Source organism: Peromyscus leucopus, chromosome 10 (assembly GCF_004664715.2).
Source record: "Peromyscus leucopus breed LL Stock chromosome 10, UCI_PerLeu_2.1, whole genome shotgun sequence".
Taxonomy (NCBI): domain Eukaryota; kingdom Metazoa; phylum Chordata; class Mammalia; order Rodentia; family Cricetidae; genus Peromyscus; species Peromyscus leucopus.
In genome coordinates, this window is record NC_051071.1 from 74,687,919 (window position 1) to 74,707,870 (window position 19,952).

Sequence of the window (19,952 nt, forward strand, 5' to 3'; positions counted from 1 at the left end):
GGGAATTACTCTTCATAGCAGTCTCTATAAGACTCAAGATTTCCTACTCTAGGCCATTTGTGTGTGTGTGTGTGTGTGTGTGTGTGTGTGTGTGTGTGTGTGTGTGTGTATGCGCGCGTGCGCATATTGGTGACTGTTGTATGCGAATGGAAACTAGAGGTTGTTGACTTGGGGTGTCTTCCTCAATTATATTATTCTGATTCTTTGAGACAGGTCCTTACTGAATCTGGAGCTCAGTGATAGGAGCTCCAGGGACTCTCTTTCCTCCTAAGCCTAAAATTATAGGTGTGCAATTCCTCCCAGGTGCTTTTTTTGTTTTGGTTTTTTGAGAGGGTTTCTCTGTAGTTTTGGTGCCTGTCCTGGATCTTGCTCTGTAGACCAGGCTGGCTTTGAACTCAGAGATCTGCCTGGCTCTGCCTCCCGAGTGCTGGGATTAAAGGCACGTACCAACACTGCCTAGCTATTTTATTTATTTATTTATTTTTAATGTGGGGACTGGGCATTCAATTCAAGTCCTCAGGTTTGCATAGCAAACACTTCACAATTCATCTGTTTCTTTTTTTAAATATTTTATAATTAATTTAATTTTACATATCAGCCATGGATTCACCTGCCCTCCCTCCTCCCACCCCCAGCCTTCCCCCCCAATCCACCCCCTCATTCCCACCTCCTCCAAGGCAAGGTCTTCCCTGGGGATTCAGCCTAGCCTGGTAGTCAAGGCAGGTCCAGTCCCCTCCTCCCTGCACCAAGGCTGAGCAAAGTGTCCCTGCATAGGTCCCAGGTTCCAAAAAGCCAGCTCATGCACCAAGGACAGGTCCTGGTTCCACTGCCTGGGGGCCTCCTAAACAGTTCAAGCTCATCAACTGTCTCACTTAACCAGACAGGGCCTGGTCCAGTTGAACTGTTAATTTAGCCCTGAGCTCATCAACTTTTTAGTTGCATCAGAATTCCTCAGTTTCTGATCTGCTGAAAGTGTTCTTTTTTAATGAAAATTGTTCTTTTTTAAAGGAAAATTGCAAGAAATAATCATGCAGAAAGACAAGGCATTAAAAAAGTGTTAGTTTCCTAACCTTTCCTAATTATAACAGTAATAGCAGTATTACTTATCAATAATAACAACTTTAGGCAAAATATAAACACATATGTTTGTACACATTGCTCTCCCTTTTAAGCCAAGGTGATCTTTTGTACAGAAGATATTTATTTTATGTGTGCCTGAGTCTGTGTATGTGCACCATGTCCATGCAGGAGCCCCCATAGGCTAGAAGTGGTGTTGATTACCCTGGAACTGAAGTTATAGATGGTTCTGAGCGTGGGTGCTCAAACTTGAACTCAGGTACTTTGTAAGAGCAACAAGTGCTCTGCACTGCTGAGTCATCTCTTGAGCCCCCAAATGATCTTTTTGATGTCAGCCTTTATCTTTGAGCTTTCTTCCTGGAACACATTCTGCTTTGACAGTTTCAGACATACATGGGTCTTTCTAGAAGCATGGATTTGTTTGCAAATTTTAAGGAGAAATGGAACTTTGAAGTATTATTTCACTATTCATTGTTATTATTGTAGGATCAGATTTTAATTTTCTTTCCTGCAGAGTACTTCTATGTTATGTTATATATGTGTAAAGAAAGGAAACATAACTAGGTAGTAGAAGGTTGCTTTTTTGTTGTTGTCTTTTCTAGACAACATGCCCTGTGAAGATAGCTTTTAAAATATAACTTAGTTATTTTTTTTTGTTGTAAATTAGCCTTGTATTGTTTCTTAAATAGCTCTACTAAAGTATGATATTAAAGGAAAATTGCAAGAAATAATCATGCAGAGAGACAAGGCATTAAGTAGTGTGAGGGAGTGAGTAATACAGTGGGTTTTATTCAGTTAACTTATTTTGGTGCCAAGGATTGAACACAAGGCCCTGTTCATGTTGAACACATGCTCTACCGCTGAACTATTCCTTTGGTCCCCAAAATGAGCTTTAGAAATTTCAACCTGGGCTCTTTATTTTACAACTTTTTTAATCTTGGGCAAATTACATAAAAATTTTAAGACTCAAATTACATTACAAAATAAGAAATTGACACTGTATCAGAGTTGTAAAGACTGAATGAACATATAAAATATTTCTGAGCACAAAGCCTGTAGGAGATACTAGTTAATATTAATCTTCATCATTACTGTCCTGTTTAGGGGTTCTAAGCCTGAAGCTGAGTAGAACTGCCAATCAACAAGTTATTTATGCAGTTCCTTGTCTCCTGTAGTAGACTAAGACCTGAAGGAGAAACACTGAAATGAATGCCATGTTTGAACTTAGAATGGAGTACTTCCCAGGGGGTTCAATAGTAAGGTAGGCCTTGCTATTGCTACTGTATAGATGAGGAAGCTAAAACAGTAATGCTAAGTTATTTCAAGATAGTTGACTATTATTGAATCCTGTTCTTCCGTTGAAAATCTGTGTGGTCAGAGTAAATCACTTCACCTTGAAGAAAGGAGACTATTGATGCAAATTGAGGATAGTTAATTGACTTCTGACTTTCAATAAACTAGCATATTCTTCAGTGTCAAAATACCCAGGTATCCCTTTATTCCCTGCTGTTGCTCCTGGTTTGATTTCTCTGTAGATATCTTCCCTTAACCTTTCATGTCTTCAGCCTTAAGATTCCCCAGTCCGTTTTAGAAAATACAACTTTGTTTATTGTTGAGTCAATAGATATTAAAATGAAAGGTTATGATAGCATAAAATGGATTATGGGAAACAACATAGGTGTCCCTTTGAGATCTGATAAATTCTTTATGGTATCAAATAGGAAGTAAATGGTGTTGAAACTTAAAACAGGCAAATCACAAGGGATAAGTGTGTCTTACAAGGGATAAGAACTGTCTCTAGGATGGAGTTTTCCAGACTGCACTGGAAATTGATTTGCTTTCAGAGAGTATAAGTGGAGCAGGAAAAGCAATCCTGAATATCTTGGATGTTTATTTGGAAAGTAATAGCCCCAAAGAGGCTGTGAACTATTAATATAATACCCCTTGTAAGTACTTGTATTATTTAGATTTAATCATAAAAGTCTAAATTCTCTGTAGTTATGGTGTTATGTTGGGAACTAAAAAGAGGAATTTTCAGTCTGATCCCTATTTTCAAAGACCAACTGTTCTCATAGGGTATTATTAATTGGATTTTTCAAGGGTATAACTTATTTGTGGGGGTAAAAAGAGCACTATAAAATTCAAAGTTACACATGCACACAGTCCTGAGAATTTTTCACATGCACATTGAATGCTGCAGCAGCATTGCTTGTAGAAGTAAATGATGGGAAACAACCTGAGTCAATAGATGGCTGCTGAAGCTATGCTATGGTACGCCTATTGACATTTAGAAGGAGTCCCTTAGCATACAGGAACCACCTGGACTTTGGAAATTTGAATTACATGGGAATTGGAAATAGAGAAGAGAGTGTTAGCTGGGCAGTGGCACATGCTTTTAATCCCAGCACCCAGGAGGCAGAGGCAGGTGGGTTTTGAGTTCAAGGCCAGCCTGGTCTACAGAGTGAGTTCTAGGACAGTCAGAGCTACAGAGAAACCCTGTCTCAAAAAACCAAACCAAAATGAAACAAAAACCCCAAATCTCAAAGCAACTCATTCACCACTTATGTGCCTGATACCTGTAGAGGCCAGAAGAGGGCATCAGATTCCTTGGAACTGGAGTTACAGACCTAGGTGTGAATGATGGGAGTTGAACCTGGGTCTTCTGCAAGAGCAGCCAGTGCTTTTAACTGCTGAGCCATCTCTCAAACCCCTAATTGTGGTTTCTTAAGGGACAGAGGAAGAAGAAACTGGCAGCTGAGGAAATAGGAACTTGTTGTTCTGAGAGCACCTTAACTGTGCTTGGAACAAGGGAGGAGAGCACACACGGACAGCAGTACATCATACTCAGCTGTCTTTGAACCTTAGGCATCCAAACAGTTGTTTCCACACTACACTTGTATTCCCCATGTAGCCTTGGGATGTGAGCATGGGACTGGGGTTGACTCTAGCTTTGGGCTTTGTACCACCATGTCTGTCTTTACTCAGTTATTCTGGTTCATGAAGAGGAAAGACAATGAAGCCGCTAACGACTGCATAGAATTTTCCAGTTTAAAAGCTTTTTTCACCTACAGTTTTTATGCTCTTCTGTGACACAGATTGGAGATGCTTTGTTTTTATTAGGCGTTTATAATTGGGAAACAACAACAAACAGGTGCTGGAGAACTTGCCTAAGGAAAAAGACTAATCAATTGGGAGTGGTGAGCTACTAAATAGTAAACCTAGGGCTCTTGAAAGTTGAAGCTGTGGTGAATTTGAGGCAGGTCTAAACTAGAATGACATCATGTTTCCAAAAAATCAAACTAGAAACAAAACCACAATAACTAATACAAGTGAAAGCTGATAATTCTACAACATCAAATCCAGATCCTTTTTTCTAACAAAGTATAAGATTTTATATGGTAGATTTTAGTTTGTTGAAGATCAAATCTTAGAAGAGACTCTGATCCAGAAAGTACCTCCTCAGGGAAGAGAGGTTTGATTGGCAGATGGCTTTGGGGTGCAGGTGAGACCCAGACAGTTCTGTGCAGGTGTACGTCACAAATGTGTGTGTTGCAGCTCTTCTCAGAACTGCCTGTTCGTTCTAACTTGCAGTGATCTGAGCCAAGTGGTGGCTTAACTGAGCATATGTAACAAGCTGCCTCAAGTCTTGAACCAAAGCAGTCTGAGGAGAGCTATATAATCAACACATAGATTAGGAAGATACCCTTTTGTAAAATATACTGGTAGAGTATATTTCTCACACTGTTTTGATGAGAAGGCCCAGGGATGTAGCTTAGCGGTCCAATACTTTCCTCGGTTTTGTCGGAAGCCCTGAGAAAAACAATGATGAGAGGTGAAAAGGAAGAAAAGAAATATGCATTGAGTTTGGAAAGGTATAATTATATTTTTGTAAATGTTTTAGATCTGTTTAGAGAGAATTTGGTGTTTAATGCTGAAGAAAAGTCTGTATACTCTAGTGTGTTCTACAGCTTGACCTTATACAGTGTTTTACTTTGGATTTATTCTGAGAGCACTGGGAAGCCACTGGGTGGTTCTCGGGAGGAGTGGTGTCTACTTATTCATGTTTTTAAAGAGATCCCTTGGTTGTTGACTAAAGACATGGGAAGAGAATGTATTCAGGGTTGAGAAATACCAGTGTCACTTTAATTAAGCACTCAAGAGCAGACAGCATCGAAAGGAGACTATTGGAGTGGGACATCTGGGCTCATCGGTAGACTTTGCACTCACTTCAGGGTCCCGCGGTGATAATGACAACTAGGGTTGAGCGCGCCAGCTGTGTCTGGGGGAGAGAGGGAAGGGGTGTGGAGTTCAAACTTCAGAGACAGGGTGAAGAATGCAAAGCTATGGAGCTGTAATGTTTCACCATTGTGTGTTCTCTTCAGGAGTCTGTTTTCATCTTCATACTTCAAATATCTATTTTTAAGTTTCTTTATTCTTTGTGTCTTTCACATCATGCATCTTGATCACATTCATCTCCCCGTACCTTCATATCTGCCCTCTGCCCTTACAACCCCCCCAATAAAATAAAATTTAAGAAAAAAAAATGAGGAAAAAAAATCTCTCATCATGGAAGCTGTCATGTGACACAGTGAGTTATACAGTATACCCTTTAGTCCATATATCTTTATTTGCAAGTGTTCATTGTGAAGAGTCATTGGTCTGGTTCAAGGCTCTGGATTCTGCTACACCATCGATACTGGGCCCTCGCTGGGACTCTTCTTGGATATCCTGCTGTTGCTCTGTGTTGTGGAGGTCTTGTAGCTTTGGGTCTGTAAACCAGCCCCCTTACATGCTCCAGCAGATCATAGATGGGGTGAATGTTGGAATGGGCCAACTCAAACCTGGGTAGTTTCAGGGTTGGTCAGCCTACTATCTCTCCCCCATCCTTGCCACCAGGGTGAACTCTCCAGTCTTGCCCTGGCTAGTTCACCCTATGCAGTTAGGAGCAAGGGGCAGGACCAGTTCTCCTGCCTCATGCCTTCTGGGCTGGCTTGCCCACACCTAAACCACCAGGGCCAGCTCTACTGTGTTGCCCAGGCAAGGCGCAGAGGCCACTCTCCCTAGGACTGCAGCTGGTAAGGGGTGGGTTCAGCTCTCCAGCTCTTAAGACTTCAGGGCCAGCTCTCCCAACTGCTAAGGGTTGTGTGTGGGGCTCACATCTCTCCCTTGCCCATCCATGCCACCATATGGCAGATGAAGGGTGGGGCCAGTCACCATCCCTGTCAACAGGGCCAGCTCTACTGTGCTGCGCAGATTAGGTGCAGGGGCCTGCTTTCCTGAGTCCCGTAGCTGGTAAGGGGGAGGGTCAGTTCTCTGTCTGCTGTAGATGGTGAAGGAAGTTGCGTAGTGGGGCTACTCTCTTACGCTCACACCCTCAGAGCCGGCTCACCTGCACCCCACCAACAGTGTCAGCTCTAGTGTGCTGTCCATGCAAGTTCAGGGCCTGCTCTGCTGAGTTCTGCAGCTGGTGATGGGTAGGCTAGCTCTCCCACCTGCCACTGCCACAGGTGGTGGTGGGGGGTTTGGGTGTTTGTTTTTGAGACAGGGTTTCTCTGTGTAGTCCTGGCTGTTTGGAACTAACTATGTAGACCAGGCTAGCCTCAAACTCACAGAGAGATCTACTTGCCTCTGCCTCCTGAGAGCTAAATTTGTGTACCTCTTCATCCTGTTCTTAATCTTTTTGTTTTTCGAGACAGGGTTTCTCTGTGTAGATTTGGTGCCTGTCCTGGATCTCGAACTCACAGACTTCCGCCTAGCTCTGCCTCCCAAGTGCCAGGATTAAAGGAGTGCACCATGGCCACCCAGCTCTGTTTTTTTTTTTTTTTTTTAAGATTTAATTTATTATGTATACAGTGTTCTGTCTGCATGTATCCCTGCAGGCCACAAGAGGGCACCAGATCTCATTACAGATGGTTATGAGTCACCATGTGGTTGCTGGGACTTGAACTCAGGACCTTTGGAAGAAGAAGCAGAGCTTTTAACCTTGAGCCATCTCTCCAGCCCCCAGCTTTGTTCTTAATCTTTTAAAAATCTTTCTAAACCTAGTTTTAGTTGACCAACACATTCATTCTCTCTCTCTTACTTACTCACTCACTCACTCTTATTTGTTCTGCTATATCCAGGGAGAATTGGGTCCAGGATCCTGTAAAGATAATATGTATGTGCTTAAGTGTCTTATAGAATGGTATGATTCTTGCATATACCACATCCATCCTATTATGTACTTTTAAGCTCATATCTAGTTTACTTACACAGTCTTAAGTGTAGATGTAATTCTAAATAGTCTTATTAAATAAGAAACACAAAGCCAAATAAAGAGTTAAAAGCCCAAGAGGTCAGAGCATTAGCAAATAAAATTTAGCTTACCAGCCGCTGCCATCCTTCCTCTGAGAAAGAGACCTACTTTCTGTGTGTTGTATTTTTATTGACTTTCTGTTCTGCCTTCTCATTGGTTCTAAACCCAATCACATGACTTTCTCATCACTGCCTGTCTATACAGACCTCTAGGTCTCTATACTTGGATTAAAGGCATGTGTCACCAAGCTGACTAGGTCCTTGAACACACAGACTCTGCCTGCCATGTGATAGGATTAAGGGCATGTGCTACCACTGCCAGACTTCTGCTAAATGGCTTGCTGTTAGCTCTGACCCCCCGGGAACTTTATTTATTAATATACAAATAAAATCACATTTCAGCACAAATAAAGTATCACCATATCTAAGTGCTATTATACTGTGTTTAGAGAATGACAGGGAAACAGTTTGTATATATTCTGTAAAGATATAATTTTTCCCAAGTATTTTCAGTTCTTGTTTGATTGAGTCAATATGAAGACTCACTCATGTGGAGGGCTGACTGTATGTATGTGTATGTTACATAACACTGCACTACATGTATATATGCATACATTCTGAAATTTGAGTTATCAGTCATGTTAACTACCTGTTTAACCAAAATGCTGTATTAAGATTGATTGCAAATGCTTCCTATAATTGGATAGAACAACATTTAGCTTCTTTAGCTTTTCCCTTTGCTTTTGGACTTTTGTATTTTACTGATATAAAATTGTGTATTAAAATGACAAATAAGGTTGCCGGGCGCACGCCTTTAATCCCAGCACTCGGGAGGCAGAGGCAGGCGGATCTCTGTGAGTTCGAGGCCAGCCTGGGCTACCAAGTGAGTCCCAGGAAAGGCGCAAAACTACACAGAGAAACCCTGTCTCGAAAAAAAAAAAAAAATGACAAATAAGGTTGAATAAGAAATAGAATTACTGAGCCGGGCGGTGGTGGCGCATGCCTTTAATCCCAGCACTCGGGAGGCAGAGTCAGGCGGATCTCTGTGAGTTCGAGGCCAGCCTGGGCTACCAAGTGAGTTTCAGGAAAGGCGCAAAGCTACAGAGAAACCCTGTCTCGAAAAACCAAAAAAAAAAAAAAGAAATAGAATTACTAATACTTACTATGGAAGTGCTTTTTTTAAAATGTAGCTTATAGTTCGTTATTCAGAGTGGTTAGTTTACTGTGGGGAACTGGATTAGTTACAGCTGAAAGTTCTTTTCTCCTCCTGAGTTAAACTAGAGAATATAGAGAATTTGTTTGTATATATTTTGGGTAGATAACACAGTCATTATAATAACTACATTATTTCTAGGATTAATATAGCTAGTACAGTTTAAGTTTGGGGGCTGAAAGTATAATTTTTATTAATTTTTTGATATTTAATATGACTGATTTTTACCCAGTAATAAATTGTAGATTCTATTGGCAGTATTTATTTAAATAATGAATAATCCCCCCTCCCTTTCTTTCTATTCATAGTGGTAGTCGCTCTTCGAAAACTTTTAAACCAAAGAAGAACATCCCAGAGGGTTCTCACCAGTATGAGCTCTTAAAACATGCAGAAGCCACACTTGGCAGTGGCAACCTGCGGATGGCCGTCATGCTTCCTGAGGGAGAGGATCTGAACGAGTGGGTTGCAGTTAACAGTAAGTGCCTTTCTGTTTCCCAGCTGACTCTGGATTGGGTCAGTGACCATCTCGTTGCAGGTGAATGTTGAGGTGTCTATTCTAGGATCTAGCCTAATCGTCACAATATGGTGATGATAAATAGCCTAATATCACAATATAGTAATGTCATAATCCAACGTTAGTCTTCATGTTATTTTTTCTGAGTATGAAATTTTATGAAATGTCAATAGAAGTTTACTGTCACTTTATTTTTTAATTATGTGATTAATTATAATGTGATTATATTTCTGGACTAAGATAGTTTTGTTATTAGAAATAAAATGGTTTATTTTTCCACTTTATTGATGAGAGCCATCTTATCTATAAGATGATTTTTGTGACACCTCACATATAATCAGAATAAATTTCCAATGTGTGTGTACATTAGTACAGGGTCTTACTGTGTAGCCCTGGCTGGCCTAGAACTCACTGTGTAGATTAGGCTGCTCTTCAGTTTAGAGAGATTGACCTGCCCCTCAGTTGCTGGGACTAAAGGTGTGTGCTACTGCCCTGCCCCGCCCCGTCCCTCTGTCCCTTCCTCTCCTGTCCCTCTGCTCTCTTCTCCTTTCCTTTGACTCTTGTTTGTGCTTTTGTGCTTCTAAGAGCTCGTTTGTTAATTTATGTAGTTATTTGAATTTTTCACATTTATTTATTTGGTTTTTGCATGTATGTGTTAATGTGTGTGGGTACACATGCTACAGGACAGTTTTTTCTCTCTACCATATGGGTCCTGGGGATTGAACTCAGGTTGTCGGGCTTAGTGGCAAGCACTCTTACCCACTGGGTCATTTTGCCAGCCTGCATATACTAATTAAGAAAGATTATGAATGGCTGTGTAGAACCATGTGTTGTAGAACACAAGATACTAAGTATAGAAGCAGGTAATTACTATCTGTCTGTATTTTCTCTGTTTGAGTTGCTAGAACTGAGTGTCTGTGGTACTGGAAAAGCCAGCAGTGTCCTCCTCCGGCCTCCACATGCACACACAGTTTACAGTGGGTTGTGTATTCCTGGCTGTTTCCATTGTGAAGTCAGTGTTTTCGGAGAGTGGATTTGGAATGGCAACCCATTATCATTTAAATTTGTGGTTTCATTATTACCAACATTTTTTCATAGGATTTTATGATTATCTAGAAACTTTTTTTGTGAGGGGGCATTTTAAATTTATATTTCCTGATGTGTTGTCTTTTCTTCCTCTTATATAGTCTTTTGTATATCTTATATATACATTTTTTATGTGAGTTGCCAATAATTTTTCACACTCTTGTCTTCCTGCTGTCTAATACAAGCTCCTAATTTTAGTATACTCAGCAATTGGGGCTTTGTGAGCTTTTCATCTGCTTTTGTAGGGAAAAAGAACCTGGGATTCTGCTTAAATAGAGTGAAAGTTACTTCTTTACTGTTTTATTTTACTTATAACAGACATTTGCTTTGCAGCTGTGGATTTTTTCAATCAAATCAATATGCTTTATGGAACCATCACAGACTTCTGTACAGAGGAGAGTTGTCCGGTGATGTCAGCTGGACCAAAGTAAGATACAGTTAATGACTGGTTTTCTTTGTCACTGTATGAGAAGGAAGTGTCTCGCCATGCACTTCCTGGGCTCTCGTAGTCCCTCAGTGGCTTCGCTGTGACCTGCCTTCTGCTCCCTCTCCTTACCAGGTGTCTTTCCCCATCCACCTGAACTAGCTTCCTGGAAACTCCTTGCCAATTACTCGGTTTCTTCTGAAAAATTGCTTCTTCTATCCTTCTTGGGTATTATTCTTCTCTTCTGTTTCTTTTTTTAAATCTTATGTTAATGTTTTAAAATGTCTCACCCTTATTACAGGGCCATCCTAACATTTCTTTCCCTATGGAGCTGCTTAGCATTCTTCAGTGTAGATGTGCTCTTCCTGCTTAACTTTTTCATCTAAAAAACATTGTTTTGTGTGTGTGTGTGTGTGTGTGTGTGTGTGTGTGTGTGTGTGTGTAGGTGTGTGCATGTGAGTGCAACTGCCCACAGTGGTCAGAGGCATCCAATTTCCTGGAAGCTGCCTCAGGTTGGAGCTATCTCAGTGCCTCTGGAGGAGCTTTTCATGTTCCAAAGAGCTGAGGTATCTCTCCAACCCTAGTGGTTTCACTCTTAAAATAATGATATATTTTTCATTGTGTTGTATTTATACTGTAATATTGTGTGTGTGTTCAAGATCAAATCAGGGCATCAGATATGCTACTCATTCTTTATTTGTTCTTTTAAATCTGTCTTGGTGCAAAGACAGCTGTTATTACTTCCTCACAAATCAGTATTGGTTGGGCTAATGCCCTTTTGAAGTTGGCTTTTAGTATTACTACTAGTAAATGCCACTGCTATTTACTTAGTGATATGTAAATATATTGTTTATTTTACTTCATATTCCAACATTTACCTGAAAATTACTGATCCATGTATCAACATGAACAAAAGAGTTTAGTCAGCTGATCAAAGAACTTGCTGCAGAGGTGTGGGAGCTCAGTGTGTTGCTATCTTAGGAGGTAAACACACACTGGCCATTCTCACTAGAAAAGCAGAGAACTGTTTCTGCTCTGCACTACTGTCTTGCCCACAGATGTGAGTTTCTCAAATCTCAGTTCCCTGCTTCCTTTAGGTCTCATCTGTTAGAACTGTAGCCAGCCGGTGGTTTTCACACCTCGAGGAACTCTTTATTTTGGAGAACTGTCCTGTATGGAACTTCTGTTGTTGCTTTTTTGAGACAGTCTCTGTGTAGCCCCATCTGTCCTGGAACTCCCTGTGTAGATCAGGCTGGCCTCGGACTCACAGAGGTCTGTGTGCCTGCTTTCTGAGTCCTGAGATGAATGGTGTGTACCACCACACCTGACTCTGTAGATTTTTAACCAAAGATGCCTATCCTTATCAAATTTGATTTTAAATGAATTAGATATCCCTTTGGCTAAATATTGTGGTTCAGATGACATTGTCTTAGTCTCATCAAATTTCTATTTTGTTATTTTAAGATTTCTTAAGGAAAAAAAGGCATTGGAGAAATTAAATTCCTTTTTATAACTTGATTCCTGTTGGTACTATTGGTGTTTAGTTCAGATGTTTTAAGTTTTATGTGAAAATAGATGGTTTTAATTTTGCTGTTACATGGTTAATTTGTATTGAGGAACAAAGTAGCTCTGCCTTCTAAAAAGAAAAGCCGATTCCTTTGTAGCACATTGCCTGCCCACCTGTTCCTCTCACTCTCTGTCTTTTTCCTTAAGATAATCAGTCACTCACTCAATCAACCAGTAAATAAACAACAAACACAATCGTTTTGAGACTACATCTTACCTATGTAGCCCAGGTAGGCATTGGGATCTTTCTCAGTTGTGTTGGGATTATAGCTGTGCCTACCATGCTCAGCTTTTTCCTTTTCCTTCCTTCCTTTTTGGAGAATTTTTTCCCCCAGAGACATGTTTCTCTGGGTAGCTCTGGCTGTCCTGGATCTCGCTTTGTAGACCAGGCTGGCCTTGAACTCACAGAGACCCACATGCCTCTGCCTCCTGAGTGCTGGGATTAAAGGCGTATGCTGCCACACCTGGCACTTTTTGGAGAATCTTTACTCTTGTCTTTTTCTTTTTCTTTTTTTTTTTTTTTTTTTTTTTTTTGGTTTTTCGAGACAGGGTTTCTCTGTGTAGCTTTGCGCCTTTCCTGGAGCTCGCTCACTTGGTAGCCCAGGCTGGCCTCGAACTCACAGAGATCCACCTGGCTCTCTCTTGTCTTTTTCTTTTCTTTTTAGATAGTTTTACTGTGCAGCCCAGGCTGTCTTGGAACTCTCAATGTAGACCAGGCTGGCCTTAAACTCAGATACCCACCTGCCTCTGCCTGCCAAGTGCTTAGATTAAAGGCATGTGCCCACTACGCCTGGCACTCTTGCCTATTACTAATGCTAGGAGTTGTCCCAGTTCTTTTTCTTTACCAACAAAGGAAGAATTGTACCATGGAGAGATGTTTGTTAATGTCAGCTCTGGAGTTTCCCACTGGGGCATCTTGTCAGCACTCATTAGCAATTCTGAGTTAGATCTGGAGTATATGTGATCAACCAGTTGGTATCATTAGCCTCTTACCAAGTGGTACTAAATGATGTTTCTGAGTACTTGGTTGACATTTGCTGTTTATTGTGATTGGAAAAGAGATAGTGGGTATGTTGGAGCTGTAATTTACAAGTAAATGTTGTGATGGCAGAAGAGAATGGTCTGTTAAGACCTTTAATCCCAGCACTTGGGAGGCAGAGCCAGGCGGATCTCTGTGAGTTCGAGGCCAGCCTGGTCTCCAAAAGCGAGTTCCAGGAAAGGCACAAAGCTACACAGAGAAACCCTGTCTTGAACCCCCCCCCCAAAAAAAAAGTGAAGAAAAAAAAAAAACCAAAACAGTTGAGGGTAAAATAGAGCCACCAATGACATCATTTGGTTTGTTTGTTTGTTTTTTCAAGACAGGGTTTCTCTGTGTAGCCCAAGCTATCCTAGAACTCACTCAGTAGACCAGGTTAGCCTAAAACTCAGAGATCTGCTTGCCTCTGCCTCCCAAGAGTACTGGGATCAAAAGTGTACGCCATCACCGCCAGGCCAATGAAGTAATTTGTGTTAGTGACTTTTATTGTTGTAGTGAAAAAAATACCTAACAGAAGCAACTTGAAGAAAGGCTCTGTTCTGGCTCACAGATTGAGGCGTTTCAGTCTGTTGTGGTTGGGAAGGCATGGTTGATGGGTTGGCATGGGCAGGCAGTAAGAGCTTTCATTGAGGATCAAAAGGAGAGACAGCTCCAGCTGACACCTTGAGGGCTGTCCCAGTGGTATACCAGCATCATTTGTAAAGGTTCCACAGTAAGCCAACACCCGAGCCTGTGGGACACATTACAAACTCAAACCGTAACAAAATCTTAATTATAAACATAACAAAAGAAAAGAATAGGGAATCATAGGTTTAAGTGCTAGAGGTATAAGCAACATATAGTTGTTTCATTTTTCAAAAAGTCTTAGGATATTGAAAGTTGAGATTATTTGTAAAACTTCAGGACATTGAATATGAATCTTTGATTTACCATGTTTGCTCTGATTTTGATATAGAAGTGAATGAACACCTGAAAATCAGTAACAAATGTAGGCAGACTTTTCTGTCCTGCTAGCTAGTTCCCAAATAACCACACAGAGACTTAATATTAATTATAAGTGCTCGGCTGATAGCTTAAACTTGTTTTTAACTAGCTCTTACAACCTAAATTAGCCCATTTCTATTAATTTATGTGCAGCCCTGAGGCTTGTTTACCTCATGTATGTACTTCTGATCCTGTTTACTCTACATTTTGACTCTTGAGACTCCTGCCTTCTTCCCAGTGTCCTCCTAGGCTGGCTTTCCTGCCCAATCTATTCCTGCCCAGCTATAGGCCAGTCAACTCTTTATTAACCAGTGAGAGTAATACATATTTATAGTGTACAAAGATTGTTTCACAGCAAACAAGTTAACAAATGTGATTGTGAAGAAAGGGTAAAGACTTTCAAGTTTCTTAATGTAGAGAGAAGATATAATTTAAATAATATTTTAATATAAATTTTATTAATATTTTGTTTATTTTTTAAAGATTTATTTTTCTTTTATGTTTATTGGTGTTTTGCCTGCCTGTATGTCTGTGTGAGGGTGTTCGATGCCCTGGAACTGGAGTTAGAGACAGTTGTGAGCTGCCATGCAGAGCTGACAGTTGAACCCAGGTCCTCTGGAAGAGCAGCGGTTTCTCTTAACTGCTGAACCATCCTTGTTTTTTAAAGATTCATTTATTTGTTTATTATTTTATGTGTATGAGTGTGTACCATGTACATTCAGGAGCTTGCAGGGGCTAGAAGAGGGTATCAGATCCCCTAGACTGGCATTAGCAATGTAGCTGTGAAGTACATTTGAGTGCTGGAAATTGAACCCAGGTCTTCAGTAAGAGCAGTATGCACACTTAGCTGTTCAGTTATTTCTCCAGTCCTAAGTGTGGGAGTCTGCCAGAGTTCAGCTCTGATCTGCTCCAACCTTTTGAAGGGTTCTTTGGTGGAGGAGACAGGAATGAGGAAATATTAGGTAGAAAGATAGAAAGAGACGATAAGAAAGAGACACAGGATAGCTTCAATACCCAGCCACCCAGAGCTTTATCTCAAAGGGCTTTTTATGATATGTCTGTAGCATGAATCTTAAAAGTTCTTATTAATAAAATCAAACCTGAGGCCAGTTATTGGGGTGAACACTGCAAAGTCAGAGAGACAGAACAAGCCACAGCTAATCTCACCTGGCCAACTTCTCAGCTGATCTTGTTTCCGCAGACTGGAAGCTTCTGTGTCCTCATATCCCAATGGCTCTCAGCTGAACTGCTGCTCAAAAGCCTGAAGCTTAACCAGCTAAAAGCTTCTAGTTTCTGGTCCTCACACCTTATATACCTTTCTGCTTTCTACCATCACTCCCTGGGATTAAAGCCTCGCTTTCTGGGATTAAAGATGTGAGTCACCATGCTTGGCAGTATCCTTGAACAGATGGATTTCTGCCTCTGGAATGCTAGGATTAAAGGTGTGTGCTACCACTGCCTATCCTCTATGTTTAATATTGTGGCTGTTCTGTCTCTGACCCCATATAAGTTTATTAGGGTACACAATATTTTGGGGAACATAATACCACCACATATGTCAAAGGGAGAGGCAAAAGACCTCCTTGCAAGATCAAAGCACACCATATAGTCAAGTGTAGACCCTTCCAAACACCTGATAAACATGCCCCTGACCAAATCATCTCATTATGCAGCCCTGCTGGGTAATGCAAGCTCAGATCCTCTGACCTTGAGTGATGTCTCACTAGGAACCCTCTGGGGGCCACCACACCTAAGTTCATATTTCTTAAGTGAAAAGTAATGATACTTAAGTCCTACTTATAGTCTCTGTCTCTCAAGAGAGTCAAGAAGAAAGAGGCTTAAAATTGCATTGAGTATTTAAATTTTATAATAGAGAAAATTCTGTGAATGTGATTAATCATCATAGCAGGGTACCAGTAGGTGTTTGGGAGAATCTCCCTTTTGAGACTTCACAGTGGATTTGATGTCATTCTTCGTGCTCAGCAATGATAATAAAGGCTATTCTAAGAATGTTTATTAAGGTGTATCGCTGCTTACAACAATTTTGGATTATTATTAAGGTGTAGATTTGATAAATAGAAAGGATCCTCATATTACTGAAGATAATTTTCATCAGTTTAAATACTGTGTAGTATTTCTCTATTATATTGCTATATTGTTGGGCTCATTAGTCTATTTTTTAGTCAGATCTAACCCTGGGGAAAAGATTAGAAAACAGTTGATTTAAAAAGTGAAATATTAGCTGGGCAGTGGTGGTGCATGCTTTAAATCCCAGCATTCAGGAAGCAGAGGCAGGTGGATCTCTATGAGTTCAAGGCCAGACTGGTCTACAAAGAGTTCCAGGACAGCCAGGACTACACAGAGAAACCCTGTCTTGTAAAACAAAACAAAACAAAAAACTCCAAAAACAAAAAAAAAGTGAAGTAGTGCTGGGTGGTGATGGCGTTCACCTTTAATCATAGCACTTGTGGGGGAGAACCCTGAGTTAAGGCTAGCCTGGTGTACAGAATGAGTTCCAGGACATCCTGGGCTATACAGAGAAACAAAAACAAAGCAATGAAACAGTGGAAGAAATGTTGGAAACTAAAAAATCTAAATGCCAATTCAGTTTATACATTTTTTTTTAAAAGATCTATTTATTTATTATGTATACAGAAGAGGGCGCCAGATCTCATTACAGATGGTTGTGAGCCACCATGTGGTTGCTGGGAATTGAACTCAGGACCTCTGAGCTATCTCTCCAGCCCAGTTTATACATTTTTATATTTTGGAGTTTTATCTACGTACTTAGTTCTTTAGGGCTATGTTGATGTACATATACACTGTAAAGTTTGTAAGGAGAGTTCCTATTATCTTAAAAGTCGTGTGTGTGTGTGTGTGTGTCTGTGTGTGTGTGTGTGTGTGTGTGTGTGTGTGTGTGTGTGAGAGAGAGAGAGAGAGAGAGAGAGAGAGAGAGAGAGAGAGAGAGAGAGAGAGAGAGAGAATTGTTTAAGAAAATAACTGAGGGTTTGGCTTGAATATAGATCAAGTTACTGTGGTCATACTTTGTGCTTTAACAAATAAAGCTTGCCTGAAGATCAGAGGGAGGAGCTAACCACTAGGTAACCATAGAGGCCAGGCGCGGTGGCACACACCTTTGATCCCAGCACTTGGGATCTCACGCCTTGATTCCAGCACTAGGGAGGTGGAGACAGGAAGTGATATGGCAGGGCAGAGAGAGGACTGTAAGGGGGAGGAGGCAGGAGCTCAGCACCCTTTCAGGCGTAGGCTTCCATAGAGGTAAGAACGTGGCTGGCTGCTCTGCGTCTCTGGTCTTTCAGTTTTCACCCTGATATCTGGCTCTAGGTTTTTATTATAAAGACCAATTAAGATTTGTGCTACAACTAACTTGTTTTATATTTGCATTTATTTATTGGTAGATCTTACAAGGGTAAATTGTTCATTTTAGGCAGGCAGTTTATACATATTTTTATTTACACATTTTGGGCATCTCTTCTACTGATCTGTTTTTCAGAGTAGGCGGAGTGCATTTCATTGTAGTGTTTCTTGTTCTTGACCTTTTGTTTCTCACATGATGGTTGCAAGTTAATCAAAGGGTAATGTTAATACCCAAATGTGAACATTTTTGAGTTGCCAATTTCCTTTAAGGGTATATTAGTTCCTTGTCCTAATGTATAAAACTACTGAACCATTCTTACTTGTATTAGTTTTACTTCGAATTTTCTGACATTCTTTATACTTAACCCCAAATTTAAAGCCCCCAAGTAAAAATAATTACACTGCATTTTATGTAAGGAAGAAAAACAACTATAAAGTTTAGAGGTACAATAGAGAAAGTAACTTCTTCTACTTCAGCAAATTGTTCTACTCGGTATTAGAGAGAGCTCTTTAATTCAGGGGCTCTGCATGGCAACCTGTGATTAAACCCTAGCATTTGGAAGGCAGTCAGGTGGATCTCTGAGTTTCAAGCCTGAAAACTGAGGCTTTTCTCTGTCCCGCAGCCACATCCAAACAATCACTCAGAGGTTTAAATTAATTATAAACTCAGCTGGTAGCTCAGGCTTATTACTAACTAGTTCTTTTTTTTTTTTTTTTTTTTTATTTATTATGTATACTGCCCACCAGAAGATGGCATCAGATTTCACTACAGATGGCTGTGGGCCACCATGTGGGTGCTGGGAATTGAACTCAGAACCTCTGGGAGAGCAGCCAGTGCTCTTAACTGCTGAGCTATCTTTCCAGCCCCACTAACTAGTTCTTAACTTAAATTAACATATAATTCTTATCTATGTTTAGCCACGTGGCTTGGTACCTTTTCTCAATATGGCACTCTCATCTTGCTCCCTCTGCATCTGGCTGGTGACTCCGCCCTCCTTCCCATCATTCTCAGTTTGGCTTTCCAGCCTAACTTCATGGCCAGCTACTGGCCAATCAGTGTTTTATTAAACCAGCTTAAGTGACAAATCTTTACAGTGTACAAGAGGTTTATTCCACAGCACAAGCCAGCCTACTCTACATAATGAGAGACTTTTTTTTTTAAAGAAAGAGAAAGAAAAAAAGAAAGGAAAAGATAGAAAATTAGACAGGTGAGACAAACATCTAAATAGAAGATGAGTTTGATGTGATCTCTTTAGGTTGGATTGTGATAAAAGCAAAACAGGCTACTGTCGATTAAAAATGTGTACTTACTTGGAAGAACAGATTGTTTAAAACATATTTGTGTATAAATTCCTCATACATATCTATACACATCATACGTGCACATCTATACCTCTTCTGATGTTCTGTGCGCTTTCTGTCTTTCCATTGCAGATATGAATATCATTGGGCAGATGGAACAAACATAAAAAAGCCTATCAAGTGCTCTGCACCAAAGTATATTGATTACCTGATGACCTGGGTTCAGGACCAGCTGGATGATGAAACGTTATTCCCATCAAAAATTGGTAAAATTATTTTATATAATTGGGATAAATCATGATATATTTAATTTTATGTTTCTATAATTGCTCTGTCTCTCTTCCTGTCCTACCCATTTGAGCAGTTCCTTGGGACTGTGTTGATGAGCGTGTTTATTATGCAGTTTCCAAGAAGAGGCACCAGAGCTTGCTAACCCAGTCATGACATAAGCAAGCTGTCGAATATAAACTGATTTTTTTTTCACCTTTACACCTAGTGTTTTAAATACTAGTTAGTTGAAAGGCTAGACTTAATAGAAATAAGTCATTTACTTGACTTAATTTTTATTTGCTAAAATTTTTGTGATGTTTCAGATTAAAATATTACTGACATTATTTCTAATGAAGGAAGTTACTTTTGAGTGTGTTTTAAGTTCTTTTTTGCTTCCAAGACAGGGTTTCTCTGTGTAGCTCTGGCTGTCCTAGAGCTCACTCTGTAGACCAGGCTGGCCTTGAACTCACAGAGAGCCACCTGCCTCTGCCTCCCGAGTGCTGGGATTAAAGGAGTGGGCCCAACATGCAAGTCTCCTTTTTTCTCTTCTATTTTTTTTTTAGAATTATAAATATCTAGTAGTTTTCCTTTTCAGTAGCAAGTTCCAGAAGGAAGCTTATTACTGATAGCGAGTTACCACATCAATCCAAATATTTCTAATTTTATACATTTCAAGAGTGTTCTTGTACCCCTTTTCACAATAAATTTATTAAGAATATACACTTACAGTTTTAAATGATGGGCAGATGAATTTATGATATAGGGAGGTAATAAAATCTGGCCTATCATAGAAAAAAGATAATGGGTA

The 19,952-nt window shown here is 40.2% G+C and overlaps 1 protein-coding gene across 1 annotated transcript in view; it reads left to right on the forward strand.

Moving 5' to 3' along the window:
• Positions 1-19,952, forward strand: part of Mob1b (MOB kinase activator 1B) — a 39,314-nt gene that overhangs the window by 8,364 nt on the left and 10,998 nt on the right. Inside the window, exons 2-4 of the mRNA XM_028889262.2 lie at positions 8,893-9,059; positions 10,518-10,611; positions 19,007-19,140. Coding sequence (XP_028745095.1) covers positions 8,893-9,059; positions 10,518-10,611; positions 19,007-19,140 — 395 coding nt within the window. The remainder of the gene's footprint in view (positions 1-8,892; positions 9,060-10,517; positions 10,612-19,006; positions 19,141-19,952) is intronic.